Source organism: Chinchilla lanigera, unplaced genomic scaffold (assembly GCF_000276665.1).
Source record: "Chinchilla lanigera isolate Chin_1 unplaced genomic scaffold, ChiLan1.0 scaffold00023, whole genome shotgun sequence".
Lineage (NCBI taxonomy): Eukaryota > Metazoa > Chordata > Mammalia > Rodentia > Chinchillidae > Chinchilla > Chinchilla lanigera.
In genome coordinates this window covers 27,762,120-27,777,715 of record NW_004955424.1, presented here as the reverse complement: position 1 = coordinate 27,777,715, position 15,596 = coordinate 27,762,120, and the positions used below count along the sequence as shown (strand labels likewise).

The 15,596-nt window shown below is 37.8% G+C and overlaps 2 protein-coding genes across 7 annotated transcripts in view; one reads left to right on the top strand and one right to left on the bottom strand.

The window, feature by feature from the left end:
• The first annotated feature begins 1,256 nt into the window (after positions 1-1,256).
• Positions 1,257-3,209, top strand: LOC102008239 (prolyl-tRNA synthetase associated domain-containing protein 1). The gene is made up of 2 exons (XM_005385777.2): positions 1,257-1,359; positions 2,649-3,209. The coding sequence occupies exons 1-2, from the start codon at positions 1,276-1,278 to the stop codon at positions 3,078-3,080; spliced, it is 516 nt and encodes a 171-aa protein (XP_005385834.1). The 5' UTR covers positions 1,257-1,275; the 3' UTR covers positions 3,081-3,209.
• A 3,121-nt stretch (positions 3,210-6,330) lies between these two features.
• Ccdc88a (coiled-coil domain containing 88A) overlaps positions 6,331-15,596 on the bottom strand; it is a gene marked incomplete at its 5' end in the record, with an annotated part of 153,553 nt that continues 144,287 nt past the window's right edge. For 4 of the 6 annotated variants that reach the window (XM_005385778.2, XM_013514611.1, XM_005385780.2 and 1 more), the window contains 4 exon segments: positions 6,331-9,663; positions 10,140-10,239; positions 14,331-14,790; positions 14,975-15,243. In XM_005385778.2, coding sequence (XP_005385835.1) covers positions 10,175-10,239; positions 14,331-14,790; positions 14,975-15,243 — 794 coding nt within the window. In that variant the 3' untranslated portion in view covers positions 6,331-9,663; positions 10,140-10,174. 6 annotated transcript variants of the gene reach the window in all.

Sequence of the window (15,596 nt, the reverse complement as noted above, 5' to 3'; positions counted from 1 at the left end):
AAAAAAAAACCCAAACCAACTCCAAACACCTCATATATGTACCAGGGTGAAACAAATCAGACATAAAAGATCCACCAAAATCGCAATAGCGTACATGAACAGGATGAGTTCTTCTTCTGTTTTTCTAACACTCTGAAATGTGATATGCTTATTTTGTTGCTGATCTGAATTTCGGAGGCCGTGGGAAATGGCTTGTTGTTGGTTATATAATCAGAAATCAAAGAACTGCATGGGAGATAGCTAAGAGGCAGAGTACTTGCCCTGCAAAGCCCTAACTTCAAAGCCCAGCAAACAATAAAACAAAACAAAATCAAATAAAACGAATTTATTTTTTTATTTTTAGTTTTTTTTCAAAATGGTCTTTTTAAAGGAGAACTTGGTTTAGCCAGGCATGGTGGCCAAAAGACCCCAAAAAAGAGGAAAACTTGGTTTAATAGTGTAACATGTTGAAAAGTGAGTTGTAAAATTGTAGTAGCTTGAGTCAGTTCTGGATGAAATAGCAACTCAACACGCGATTGGTCTTTTGTATCTTCCTCCACGGCTTCACGAAGGATTCACTCTGCCCTGTTCCACGAGGGGCTTCGAGGACGCGGCGGGCGCCCACGCCTGTCCTCCCCTGGGAGAGCGCGGCAGGAGGGTCCAAGCCCGACCGGCCAACTTAGTTATCTACTGAGAGCCCGTCTCAAAACAAATACCATTCCAGAAGGGCAGAGAATGTGGTTCAGCGCGAAACCCTGGGTTCAATCCCCAGTACAAAGAATTCAAAGAGGCTTTTTTCTTCAGGCCGTGGAGTCGCGCCCCTCAATGCCCCGCGCTCACTCTCGCCGAGGTAGCCGCTCCGCAGACGTGCGCCCCCCGGGCCGGTGCTCGGACAGCGCGCCCTGCTGGGAGCTTCGGGACTCCCCCGCGCAGGGAGAGAGACCTCCCGCGCTCTGCTATGGCCGGTCAAACCGCTCCCAGGCCAGTGCTAACCGTCCCTAGGCCCATAACAAACAATTCTAACAAACGGCAGAACGTAGCACTCTGTTTTCCTCTACGGCTGGAGAACCTTAGAACCACAAGGGGCTCGGCGCTCTCCGGGCCTGCGTCACGAAGGCGACGCTCGTTCACCACCCCGGCCTCCGCGCGCGCCGCCGCCGGCAGAGGCCGCCCCGGACTTCCGGCAGCAGCGGCGCTCGCTCGGCACTTCCGCCTGCGGCAGAGGCCGCCCCAGACTTCGGCCACAGCGGCGCTCGCTCGGCAGTTCCGCCTCAGCCACGGCGGCGTGCCTGCGAGATGGCGGAGGCGGAGTTGCGGGCGGCCCTCGAGCAGCGCCTGGGCGCCCTGGCCATCCGCACGGAGATCGTGGAGCACCCTGAGGTGAGGCGCCCGCCGTAGGGCTGACTGTGGGGCCGCCGGGGTGAGGTGGAGCCGACGTGGCTGGTACCGCCCTTCCTCGGTCCGAGTGCAGGGGCCCCGACGGGCAGAGCAGAGGCTTCTTGACTTGGGCCGTGAAGTTGCCGTGAGGGCATTCACGTTTTCTACCTTGAGTGACTTAATTCCGTAGCAGCCGCACATGGAAACGGCTCGTCCCCGGGGTAGACGCGTTGCCAGGCCGGACTGCCATTGGGAGGCTGCCGAGTCACGCAGCCCGTGTATGGCGGGAGACCGCGGTCAATGCTGTCGTTCCCCCACCTTTATCAGTGTACGCCAGTTTCTTCCTTATGCTTTCGTAGTAGGACACCTCCTCCTCCCCAAGGTTACAGAAATGCGTGGGGCAGGGGGAACGGCAAAATCTTGCTGTCGTACAGATTCGTCTCCAACTTGTGTTCGATCCTCCTGTATTAGCCAGCTTCTTAACGCATAGCCAGGTTTAGCTTTACAAGCATCTGCACATACAAATGAAATAATTTCCGTCTTCCGTCTGTGTCTCCGTCTTGGCACTGGGGATCAAGCCCGGGGCACTGTACCACAGTTACATCCCCATCTTTCCTTGAATTTTCCATCCCCCTTCTGCTTTAGCCTCCTAAGTCTCTCATCCTCATCTTACAAATTTTAACATGGGTCACTGCATCAAGCTGAAGATTTGCAGATATTTCGTGGAACTGGAGTGTAATTTGAGTGGTGCAGGGTCATAAACTTAACCTAAAGTTCGAGTGACAACTGATCATGGCTACAGTGGTTATCTTTAGAGAAATACATTGTTAGTAGCCCTCACCTTCACGCGTTTACAACTTTTCTCTCACCTTCCTGCCAGAGTGACGCCCTTTCTTTGTGCGTACTGCCGTTTTCATGTTTTTAATGTGTTAGTCCAAGACTTTAATTCACTGTCCTCTCCCTTACTCAGATTTGCAAAGTGGAGGTTGTCACGTGGTCGGGATGTAATGGAATGCTTAACGATAGTAGTAGTGTAGGGCTGCTGGACAGTTTTCAGTACCAAAAGTTTAAAAAAGTTCTTTGAAATGCAAAGGCTTGGTTACTCATATTTAGTACCCTGGAACAGAGACATTGCCTGAGGTCCTCAGATAGCACGAGTTCATAGTTACTTGGCAATAAGTTAAATAGTCTGTACCAGTTACTTTCTAACACTGCGGTTTTTACCCAGCAGGCAGAATGCGTATGAATGTGTATATGTGTATGTTTTTCTAAACTTCTCATGTATTTTATAGGTGTTCACAGTTGAAGAAATGATGCCTCATATCCAGCATCTGAAAGGAGCACATAGTAAGAATCTTTTTCTTAAAGACAAAAAGAAAAGAAGCTATTGGTTGGTGACAGTTCTTCATGATAGACAAGTTAATTTAAATGATCTTGCCAAGCACTTAGGTGTTGGGAGTGGAAATCTGCGGTTTGCTGATGAAACAGCCATGCTAGAAAAACTAAAAGTTGGCCAAGGTTGTGCAACACCCCTGGCACTCTTCTGTGATGATGGAGATGTGAAATTTGTTTTGGATTCTGCTTTTCTGGAAGGTGGACACAAGAAGGTATACTTTCATCCAATGACTAATACTGCCACCATGGGATTGAGTCCTGAAGACTTTCTCAGATTTGTGAAGACAACAGGACATGACCCCTTAATAGTAAATTTTGATAAAAACTGAGCTGGTGGGGGGGTGTGTGGAAGGGTGGGTAGAGCTCAGTGTGAATCCTTGCCTAGACATGACCTAGCGAGACCCTAGGTTTGACCCCAGCATCACAATGGAAGAAAAAAAAACAAAAAAAAAAACCTACAGCTGGGGTAATGTTTAAATTTCATTTTTTTAAAGAGTGAATTTATTTCTGAAAGTTTTTTTTGTTGTTGTCTTTTTCAGACAGTATTTTTTTTACCCAATTCATTTTACGCTGGCCTTGAGCGTACTATGTAGCCCAGGCTAGTCTCAAACTCTGATCTTGCTGCCTCAGCCTTCCAAGTGCTGGGATTACAGGTATGCACCACCACATCCTGCTGAAAGCTGTTTTTCTTACAGTTTTTAAAAAGAACTTAAAGTGACTATCATTTTAGGAGGAAAGTTCTTTTTTGAGATAGTCTCACTATATAGTTAAAGCTGGCCTTGAAACTCACTGTGTATTCTGGCTGGCCTCAAACTCAGCCATCCTCCAGCCTCAACCTCCTGAGTTCTGGAATTACAGGCGTGAACCACTACACCTGGCCAAAGAAAGTTCATCTTTACAATGCTTTATTTCTTTTCTTTTTTTGCGGGGGAGGCATGTGGTACTGGGACTCAAACTCATGATCTTATGCTTTCGAGGCAGGTGCTATGCCTCTGAGCTATATCCCCAGCCCCCAAACATGCTTTTCTTAAAAGCATGTATTTAAGTAGTACTTTCAGTTTGCTCAGACATTCTGTCTTCTATCCCCAATAATATCTGTTCATTACAGGTCTGCCCTTCAACAAAAGGATTTTAAGATGAACTAGTTTGTGCTTTTAGTGTTCTGTGTATTTAAAAAAAGTTACAGACTATTACATATAAAATTTTACATATGATAGCATACATAATACAGAAAAACAATAAAAAAAATGGACTCCCCAGGAAGATAATTAAAACTAGCTTGGGGCAAAGACAAAAACTTTACATTGTTGGATGTTTCTTTATAAACCAGTATTTTTTTTCCAGGAAAAAAATAGTGTTTTACTTTTTTTGTTGTTTTGAGACAGGGTCTCTATGTAGTTTAGGCTGTTTTTATTTTTTTTTCTTGTTTGTGTTGGGGATTGAATCCAGGGCCTTGTGCCTGTAAGACAAGAACTCTACCACTAAGGCACATCCCCAGCCCACTTAGGCTGTCTTTAAACTCAACTAGGTAGGCAGCCCATGCTGGCCTTGAACTCATGGCAAGCCTTCTGCTTCAGACTCCCAAATGCTGGGATTACAGGCATGTGCTACCACATCTGGCTTGTTTTAAAATTCTTGTAGTTTTAATCTAGAAAACAAACTAGGGATGTAAAATTGTAATCATTCTATTAAAATCACACTTTTGTTTTGTTTTGTGGTACCAGGGATGGAACTCATGACCTTGCACTTTGCCAGGCAGGCGCTTATGCCACTGAGCTATATTCCCAGTCCTGAAATCACACTTTAATACTCGATAGCATAATATATATTATGCCATTAAAAAGTATTTATATTTAGTCTTTGTTCAGCGGTTAGAAATGTGTACATACTGTACACTGTACAAATTTCTTCTGTCCTTTACCCTATTTTACTGTCCTATTTCAATGATATTTTTACTTACCACTTTAAATGAGACGTGAACTAGTAAAATACAGTCCTTCGTTAAATGGAAGCTATTTAAACATGAAAAGTGAGAAAATCTGACATTTTTCACTTATATTCAAACAAAAGCTTTTCATTAAAATTTGTCATGTAAATGTTCATATTTTCCTTTAGTACAATAGAAAATTTTTTTCGGGGGGGAGGGCCTGGGGATTTAGCTCAGCGGCAAAGCGCCTGCCTGGCAAGCGCAAGGTCATTGAGTTCGGTTCCCAGTACCGGAGGAAAAAAAGAAAAAAAAAAATTTTTTTTTTATTGTTTAGTGTTACTGGAGATTGAAGCCAGGGCCTTTGTACTGAGCTACACCCCCAACCTTTTCACGTTATTTATTTTGGGAAACTTAGTTAGGTCAGTTGAGTTGCCAAGACTAGGCCTGAACTTGTGATCCTCCTGCCCAGAGTTCTGCGATATGTGCGCTACCATGCCCAGCTATTGAATAGTATAGTCTTAATTACATTTTCCTGTTTGATTCTTCAAAAAACATTTCTACGTAGTAGGTATTATACTTAACTTTCACTATCTTCTACTACTTACTGCAAGGCAAAATAAAAGGACAACCTTATTCTCAGATTCCATGTTTTTACCAACCAAAAGCCTATTTTGAGTTCCTCTGCACATAAAGAATGGCATCATAGAATTTGAGGACCTTGAATATCTGTTCTAATGGTGAACACAAACCTAGACAGATTGATTTTAAGGACACAAAGCCAGTTGCTTTCCAGGTCTGGGTGAAAGTGGAAGATTAATTTGTGCAGCCTATTAGGTTAATTCCCCCTTCTCTGACATTTTGCTTACCAAGCTTTCAGTTACCTGTGGTCAACTGCAGCCCAGGGATATTAAGTGGAATGTTCCAGAATTAGAGTTCATATGCTGTTCTGAGTAGCTGGATGAAATTTGATGCCATCCCAGATGAAGATGAAATTTCATCTTTCCCATGAAAGAAATCATTCCTTTGTCTAGCGTATTCATGCTGTATATACTACATGACCATTAGTTAGCTTTCTCAGTTACTAGATCAATTGTGGCTCAACTGGGTGGTACTGCAGCTCGTGTTTCAAGTGCCCGTTATGTAGTAGCCTAATGTTATGTCACACTTTCCTATGTCATTACCCACCTCATTTCATCTCATCTCACAGGCATTTTGTCATCTCACAACACAAGTAGCACAGTAAGATTTTGAGAAAGACCATATCATAACTTTATTACAATATACTATAATTGTTCTGTTTTATAATTACTATTGTTATTCTTACTGTGCCTAACTTAGAAACTAAACTTTACCATAGGTAGATACAGGAAAAAAAGTATAAGGTTTGATACTATTTGTGGTTTTAGGCATCTGCAAGTGTCTTGGAACATATCTTCTGATAAAGGGGACTACTGTAGATTGTATTTAAATCTACACTGGGAATAAGAATTGACAGACTTTGTCTTTTTTTCCCCCAAATCTTTTAATACTCATCCCCAAATGATGAGGACGAAATAATCTGAACCAAGTTATGGGTTGTGTCTGAGAATCTCCAAGGCAAAGAGTAAGTTGGCTAAAAATACAGTTTTTAAATGATTACTAACCACTTGTTATAAAGAAAAAAATCACCTGTTTTATTTTTATATCTGTTTGCAAAGTGAATGTTAATCCAACTAAAATGTTTGAGAAACAGTTTAAAATGAAAATAAATGTTTAAAAAGACAAATCAACCAAACAATGGTGTCTTGTAAGTTGGATTCTTGTGGCTGATAATAGTTATTGTCAAGTAATAAACATTTTGCCATCCAACTCCAAATCCCTTGTTAGCATTTAATTTTAAAGGAAATGTTACAGCTTTTATATTACTTGATTTGGTATTTAATAACAGTCATAAGTACAATGGCAGACACTGAAACAGAGAACCCTTAGTAGAAAACAAAAAGACAATTTAAAATTAAGTTTTGTTAAAGGGTGCTGTAAGTGCAACATTATTCATTAAGCATTCTTTTTTAAGGCATTTTCATTGTCCAGATATATCAACATGTGCATCAAGGTTTATATTATAAAATGGGCTCCTTTTGTATTACTCATTCAAGGTTTAAAGAAAAAAAAAAATCTCAGGACTAAGTAGCTGAGAAGAAAAACAAATTCACCACTTTTCTCATAGAAAGTAACTTAAAACACAAAAGCAATTTAGCATACAGTATTCCTCCCCACTGTAAGTCCAGATTTGGTACAGTACCATTCTCACTTCCTGACAAAAAGGTGTAAGATAGTACAGGCTGTAGTACTTCTAAGTGGCTGTTATTCTATAATGTGCAGTGATATTTTTTTAAATCAGGTTTTTACCATGCCTTGCATGAAAGGTGCTACATGTGAACCTGTCTTATGAACTCTTTGGTAACCAGTAATTTAAAAACCTCAACCAAAACATTTCCACATGGCTAGATCTGAAACACATTATTGGAGTTCCTGGCCAGAGCTATTACCCACTATATTGAACTTTTCAGTCCAGTATATTGAATTTTGCAGTTTCCTTAGCATTTTAGGTGTTTATAATACAGCCAGATACTTAAAACCGTCCAGGTCCTAGTGAGGAATATGGTCCTGGTTAGTTCCAGGTGGCTTTACTATTTTGCTTGGCAGATGTTTATGTAAGGGAAAAGAAAGGCTTTCTGTGAAGTCTGCTTCTGAGAGTTGCTTTTGGAGAAAGGAAAACATTCATGTAGCTATTATCTAAAGTCTTTTCTTGAAGTGCCATGAAAAATGTGATGAATATAATTGAGAGTATTTGAATTTTTGTAGTCCCGGTGTATTCCTTTGGTTGTTTCTTCAATTGTCTTTTCTCAGGATCAGTTTATTCAGATTTAGTACTTCACAGGCTGTCATTCAGCACTTTCTTTTTTAGCGGGGGGTGGGGTGGTTCCCGGTACCGGGAATCGAACTCATGACCTTGTGCTTGCCAGGCAGGCGCTGTGCCGCTGAGCTAAATCCCCAGCCCCTCATTCAGCACTTTCTGTTGAAGTGATAATGGTTAATTCAACAGGTTCTCTATTTTAGGATTTTAGTATTTTGTAGAGGCCAAACTGATGTCATGTGCACATTAGGTTTCAGCTTTCAGTAATTCTCCTGGGATGTGTCCTAGTTGTGCAAATTAGATGCTACTTAATATAAATCTAAGTTACCCACTTAGTGTATTTAGCTAAAACAATTTTCTAAATTTATTTCCAACATACCCAAGCAAAAATAAACTCACACTTTTTACATCAAGTGTCTCTAGCCTGCCATGATACCCATTTAATAATTTGATACTTGAATCCAGGGAGTCATGAGAGATAAAGGCTAGAGAATAGATTTTTAATATTTTTGTTGTGCAATATTTGTATTTCAGTAAGATTCCTTTGTATTTACATTTACATAGCACCTTTCATCCAAGAATTTCAAAATCGTAGTATTAATTGGTAAAATCTACATTAATGGTGGCATTGCGTTAATAAATCCAAATTCTCTAACTTCCATTTCAATTTCTGCTCTACTAAACATGCTGTCTCTTTTTTACTGATAGTCTTTCCAAAGATAACTATACACACAACACTGCTACCAGAGAGATGGGGCTAAGAGGTGAGGTGGGTGTGTTTCATGGCTACTGGGTTAGTGATGATACACATAGTTTATAAACCATACATTATGGAGTACTGAATAATTCCAAAAGTTCTTTAGAGCTGGTAATGAGAGCCTAAGAAGTATACTGTTAAAAATAATAATTTCTCATTTCACAAGATTACTTTGATATTTATGTTAAATAATGAATTTGCACTAATACGTATTGATGCATTTTTTGGACTTCATAAGAAAATAAAACTGTGCTATAAAATTGGAATTACTAAAAAATTGATGTTTCTCTGGGTTAACTAAATCTACTTTTTTGTGCTTCTTCCAAATGTTTAAGGTAACAAATGCATACAAATATTTCAAAAGTTACCAACTTTAATGTAATATTATAAAGGACAAAACCCAAAAATTCTTATTAAGAAATGATAATCTTAATAAATGAGTTCCTGACAAAATGCAGACCATAGTACATTATTTACATTATTTTTTGCTGTAAGAAAACTTCTTAAGCAACAGTCAGCTCTTCAGTTAAAAAAAACACACATACATAACCCAATAGCAAAGAAGTGAAATGAGTTAAAGCACAACAGCTTTATCTTGGTAATGCTATCTGCTGGAAAACCATCTTACTAAAAAAAGTTTCAGAAAAACACTTTTATCTTGGATCCATGTATGAATGCTTAGTGTACCTTAGTGAGGAATATGGGCAGATTCATATAACTAAATTTTTATAACTCTTATATCATTATGGATTTTTCAGATTTATCTTATAACTGAATTTCTTTTGAAGTGCATCAAAGTAATTGCTTTAAAAAAAAGTACCAACACATGCAGTTTGCAAACTGAAAAGGCTCTGACATGCTAAAACAATTTTCTGTGCATCTTAATATATAATACATTCCACAAAATACTACAGATTTAATTTAGATTTACACAACTAAATGGGTAGCTTTTGACTAATACTTAGAAGGAGCATTAAGCAAACATGGATAAATTCATAAACAAATGATGAAGAAAGTAGACTGTATTTGGAGTACTTCTTGTAACTCTTGACCTTTAGTGAGAGAATGTCCTTTATTCAGCAGACCTTAACAATACACGATACAATGTATAGGTCAATCCTAAAACTTTCTAGAACTTTTGGCAGTTGAATCCAGTAGTGCTCCTTGATTCAAGGAAGGAATGAAGGTTTGTATTTCTTGCCTGCTCTATTCACGAAGGACTGTTTAAAGTCTTAAAAGATTTTTTAAAAAAATGGTGCTATAGTTGCTAGGTGTGTCTTGTTACTTCACAAATAAAGGCTTCATACTGAAAACTGAAGGACATTTTTCTCTCTGTATTTCGTTGGAAGGTAGAAAGAAGAAAGAAAATATAAGAAAAGCTTAAAGATAAGAGGGATATATACTACAAAGCAGCCACTGTAAGAACATGAGCATGCACCAGGTATTTCTAGGGAATGAGAGTGTGACAGAAAATCAGAGACAACTTTTCTTTGGTTCTTCAGAGAACAACTCATTTACTCTCGTCAGTTATCAAGAAAACTGTGGAGAAGTTATTTCTATCATAAAAAATTTTACATTATTCACTAGTAGACTGATAGAAAAATAATTTTTAAACCTTCTTTCCTACACTCAGTCAAAAACCCATGGCAACCAACTGATCTTGCCTGACTAGTACATAAGTCAGAATGCCAATTAATTAAGCAAGCAGTATTTACATCTGTTAATGCATGTGCACTTTTCTCTCATTTACGTCAGTTAGTTTATATAAATGAGACTAATCTCATTTACATTTGAAGCAGTAAACTCACCCCTTGGCCCACATGTCATGTAGTGGATAATAGAATTAGGAGCTTTGTTGCTCCCTAGACCTGCTTTTTGAATTTCTGCTTTCTTGTATTTTGTCCACATCTGCAGGAGAAAAGCATTTCATATTATTTAGTCAAAGGTTAAACATAAACAATTCAAAAAAGATAAGAAACTAAAGAGCTATTATGCAGTAGGGAAAGTAGAAGGAATCTGTTAACTGGGAAATTTATTAATCTTACACACATCTCATTACTTGAGGCTGATTTTTATATCTTACAGCTGTAAAGAGCATCATGAAAGCTATTTAAAAAAAAAACAAAAACCAAAGTAACAGTTACAGTTTTTCCTATGTCATACAGGCTTACATACTTTATTTATTTAGTAAATGGTTACAGTACAGTTTTTAAAAATTATTTATTTATTTATTGGTCTATTTGAGGTAGGGTTTCATTTGAGGTAGGGTTTCAAGATAGCTTGAACCCAGTAGGTAGCCCAGGCTGGCCTTGAACTCACAGTAATCCTCCTGCCTCAGCCTCCCAAGTGCTGGGATTATAGGCATGCACCACCATGCCCGGCCAACAATACAGTTTTAAAGTCAAAAATCTCGCACACAACAGCAGGAGCATCCAACTATCTAGAATGAAATGTATGTATTATTTACTAAGAAAACTAGGGCTGAGGCATATTTTACAGGCAAATAATATATATCTGGTTACACTGACTATAGCTAAAATTGCTTTGTTCAAAGTGGACCTAAACTATGACATTATGTTTACAGTACCACATAAATCATACAGGTATAATTTCTAGAAATCTACCATAGGAATATAAAAGTAATTCAGTCCTGTTGTTTATGAAATGATAGTAGTTAACCTTAAATAATTCTCAAGTAATCCTTTGTTAAATTAGATATTTATGTAAGTGTCTTAGAGAAAATAAGTGAAGATGCTTCATTGAGTTAGAATTGATTCCCTTTTACCTTTAACAAGTGTTGGTCATCAAGGTAGATTTTCATTTACACCAACTACTAATGCTGATGAAAAAAAATTTCTAGGAGAAACTTTCCATGAGTTACAAATTTTTTCCCACCACTAAAAATTTGATTCCCAGGGGCCAGGGATATAGCTGAGTGGCATAGTGCCTGCCTGGCAAATGTGAGGTCCTCAGTTTGATTCTCAGTACACGCCCCCCCAACTGCCCCACAAAAATTGATTCCAAGTGCTACAAAGAAATACAAGTAAGACTAGTGTTTGTTTTGGGGAAGTTTTATGACCTGAGGCAAGTGACAATTTCTAAAGGAAGTCTATAGTGTGCATTGTCAGTCCTCAGAACACATGGACACAGCGTGTATCTATCTTTTTGAAAAAATACATATATATAGCCATTCAGTAGGAAATAGTTGTTTCTTGTAAGTTTAATTTTGTTAAATAGTTAAATATATAATAGCACATGATCTGCAATGTATTTTGAACAAATGCAGTTAATATTTTAAAGTGCTATGGCCAGATGTGTGATATTTGAAAATTTGAAATGTTTGTGAAAAAAGATACTTGACTCAATTTGGAAAAGAAATGACACTAACTTTTATATTTGGGTCATATATGGCCTCCGTCTAATCTCAGCCATACCTACCATTAATTTTATTATTAGATTATAAGTAAAAAAAAGAATATTAGCACAAAAATATAGAAGTGTTAGGATTGACAGGCAAAAAGCTGACAGTAAAATAGAATGATGTATGTACACAGAAAGTCAGGCCGGGCGTGGTGGTGTATGTCCTGTAATCCCAGCACTCGGGAGGCTAAGGCAGGAGGATCATTGCAAATTCAAGACCAGCGTCGGCTACAAAGTGAGTTGAAGGCCAGCCTGAACTACATAGCGAGACCCTGTCTCAAAAAGACACATACACACAAAGAAAGCATACTAACTAGTACTAAAAATTTGCAAATTTTCTGACTGTGCTCATTTGATTACCATTTTTAGTACTAGATATTAAAAAAAAAAAAACCCACAGTCAACAATATAAAAGGGACCTAGTCTCTGAAATGATCCTGTGTAGGTACAAGAGGATAGCTAATTTCACAGATTTCATGTTTAATTTGTAGATTATTTTAAGAACAAGTTTAATGTAATAACAAATACAAAATAATTCCTCTTCATTTAGTGACATTTCAGCCAGGTGTGGTAAGACATGCGCATAATCCCAGTACTGATGACGTGGGAGGATTGCAAGTACAACCATGGCCTGGGCAATTTAGTGTCTTAGCAACACCCTATCTCAAAATAGAAAGGGCTTAGAATGGGACTGTTGCTTAGTACAAAGACCCCTGGGTTCAATCCTCAGTACCATGACAAAAACAAAAACAGACAAAAAACCCCAAAACAAAACAAATTAAAAAAAAAAAAAAACAAAAACAAGGTCACATTTTAAAGGCATTCCAGATGGCATAATATTTAGGCTACAGTAAAATGGCAAAAACATTCCAGAGACAAAGCTAAGAATATACTCCTCTTCCTCTAGAAGTAAATCAAGGTTACAGGTTTTTTAATATTCTAGGACCTACAAATGCAAGGTTAGCTAATTTGTTCTGAAAGTGATAGATGCAAACTAAGATAATTTAAGTTTATGCTACTGTAGTCAGAGTTTGTAAATATTGTTAGTTCTAAAATTTATTCTAAAAACATACTTATTTTTTATTGGTTATAAGTCCTAATATTACATGTTAGCATATATTAATTTTCAAAATTTTTTTAGAAGTATAATATATATTAATTATACAAGTAATTATTTATACCACTTTGTAAACTTATTACCCTTTTACAAGAGATGCAAAAATACAAATTTTCAATATGTTGCATATGCTTTATTTTTCTTTAACTCTATATTAAAAAACACTGGAAGAACTATTGTCTTAACTGATTCCAAGCAAACAAGTCATTTTGAAAGATAATATAAATGCTCCTAGTCACTGTGAAATCATTTATATTTGATGGAGTTTTTTTTAGAAATAACACTGCATTTACAAATAGTCACAATATTTTAGATCTGGATAACGTTTTATTATTATGGGCATTAGTTAAAATTTACTATATATAGTGTTAAATTGAATTATTGTTGTTTTAAATGCAATTAAATTGAAAATAGAACAAGGACAGATGGCATAATTAAATGATAAAAGGAAATGACATCTTTTTATATTTTCCTTATTGCTACTGAAATGTACATTCTTGGAAAACAGAAGAGCAAGAGAGAAAAGGTGGAACAGAAAGGTAGGAAGGGAGGAAATGAACATTCTTCTCAGAAGCAACAAAGCAAACATGACTTGGAAATGGCTTCTTGGTAATGAAACATGCAATATTTTAACATGCTTCCGGATATCAAAGTAATAACCTTTTATCAAGTGACAAAAAATGTGAAGGAAGAGAATGTGTGGTTGAGGTTTTTAAAGGCATGCAGAAGATGTACTATATAATTAACATTTCATGCAGGTTTTGGTGTGGGTACACATTCGTGTGTAGACACATGCCATCATATACAGCTGAAGACTATGCAACAATCTTAAAATATAAACCTAACCGAATGGTACAACAGTAGCTCTTCAAGGGGATGAGAGAAGCGTAATGTGTATCAAATAACATCAATATATTACGCAGTTTTGATTATACACAACCATATTCATACCAAATAGTCTGATTATCCTCAGAAACAAATAAAGCAGCTTCTGTGTCATCAGAATAGAGGCATGCAGGCAGGATACGATTATTGCTATCTACAGAGGACTGTGGGTTACTATTACTTGGGTTCTGACTATCAGAGAACTGTTCACTACCTTTCTGTGCAGCTTTTTTTAAAGAGGCAGAAGCCTGGTTTGTTTCTCTGGTGGTCAGCCTGAGAGGTAACCCACTTATGTTACTAACTAATTCTGTGTTCAGGGATAAGAATGGCTGAGATGATTGAACCATAGTAAATGATTCTATGCTATCTTTACATGGTATTCCCAATACGTCATACGACATATTAGTAGTTGAAAAAGTTTGGCTTAGAAAATATGACCTTTTTGTTCTTGAGTTTCTAGCCTGGGGATATAGAGACTCAGGCAAATCTGTCGCTAAATCACTTTCGGCATAAGAACCTACACCCTGGGTTAGGCCACTAAGCATGTGAGAGGACCACGGGTGTAAAGGGTACTCACTAGATGCTGCAGTGATGCTGCTATCAGCAGCAGGCTGGGATGAGTCAGTGGACACAGGTAGTCTACTGTCCTTGGTCAAAAAGTCATGGATGCTTGTCCTTCGTGTAGTCCCTTCAGCTGTTGAGATTACACTGCTTGCACGAGGTAAAGTGGCATAAGGGTTGCTATCTTTTGATTGTCGTGACACAGAGGTTTCTTTTATAAATTTTATCTTTCCTTGAGTGCCTGGTGTAGGTTTTCCTGCAGAACTAATGACGTAGGCATCTTCAGACTTTCGAGAACCAGCTCTCACCAACTCAGGCTTAGTTGTCCGTCTATCACAGAAGTCCCCTGGGGTTTTTCCACTTACTGACCTGGCCAGACCACAGCTAACTGGCTTGTCTTTTCCCAAAAAGTCAGAAGAGACAGACAAACTTTTCATTACTTCATCTAAAAGATTCTCTTGACTTGAAGATTTTAACTGTTTAAAAAAATCAAAGCAGATAAGTAAATAAAATTATGTGGATCTTCCTTATATAAGAGCTATACAATATAAAGCTGGTATTGCTTAACACATTATAATAAAAAAACTCTATAAAGTTGAAATTATAGACATTTTAACTTGTGGTATTCACCTAAATAGGGTCATCATACATAAAACTAACCTGTATTGAGGTAAGCTTGTTACTTTCTTCTAAAAATTGTTGTAGAGTAACGACTTCACTTCCAGGTGAACCAGTTTTTGTCTTGTGGTGTGTTCGAGTTTCTAGTGATTCTGGCATTTTGTGCTGGAGCACTGGACTTGATCTGGTCTGTCTTTTCAAGTACTGGATTGGACTACTTCCACTGCTGGACCATGCCTCATAATCGTGAAGCAGGCTAAATTCTCCACTACTGTGGCTTTGTGGCCTGCTTTGGTTATTAACTGCACCTGCTTTAGGAGTAAATATTGTATTGAGACTTTAATAATAGAAATGAGATTACTATATGTCATAACACTATTGTATTTGTTGCCTGGGCTCTTATTCTTTGAGTAGCCAAACTTTCAAGCTTTGTACAGAAATGCTTAGGAAATCATGTTAAAATTTCACCAGTCTAACAACTGTCTGTCATAGCTTGCTTCCTTTTTTTTGTAAAGTGACAAATATTCTAACTTCCAAAAAGGCAAAAATTTGCTTTTACCACTATACTCAGAGCCTAAAGGAAGCCTTATACAAAGAAGGCACCTAATATACTGATGACTAAAATTCAGGTTTGAATAATTGTAAAATATTTTGCAATTTAAAA

Coding starts and splice junctions, on each gene's coding strand:
- LOC102008239 (XM_005385777.2), top strand. CDS start 1,276: ATGGCGGAGGCGGAGTTGCGGGCGGCCCTCGAGCAGCGCCTGGGCGCC. Junction 1,360..2,648: donor AGATCGTGGAGCACCCTGAG/GTGAGGCGCCCG, acceptor TGTATTTTATAG/GTGTTCACAGTTGAAGAAAT.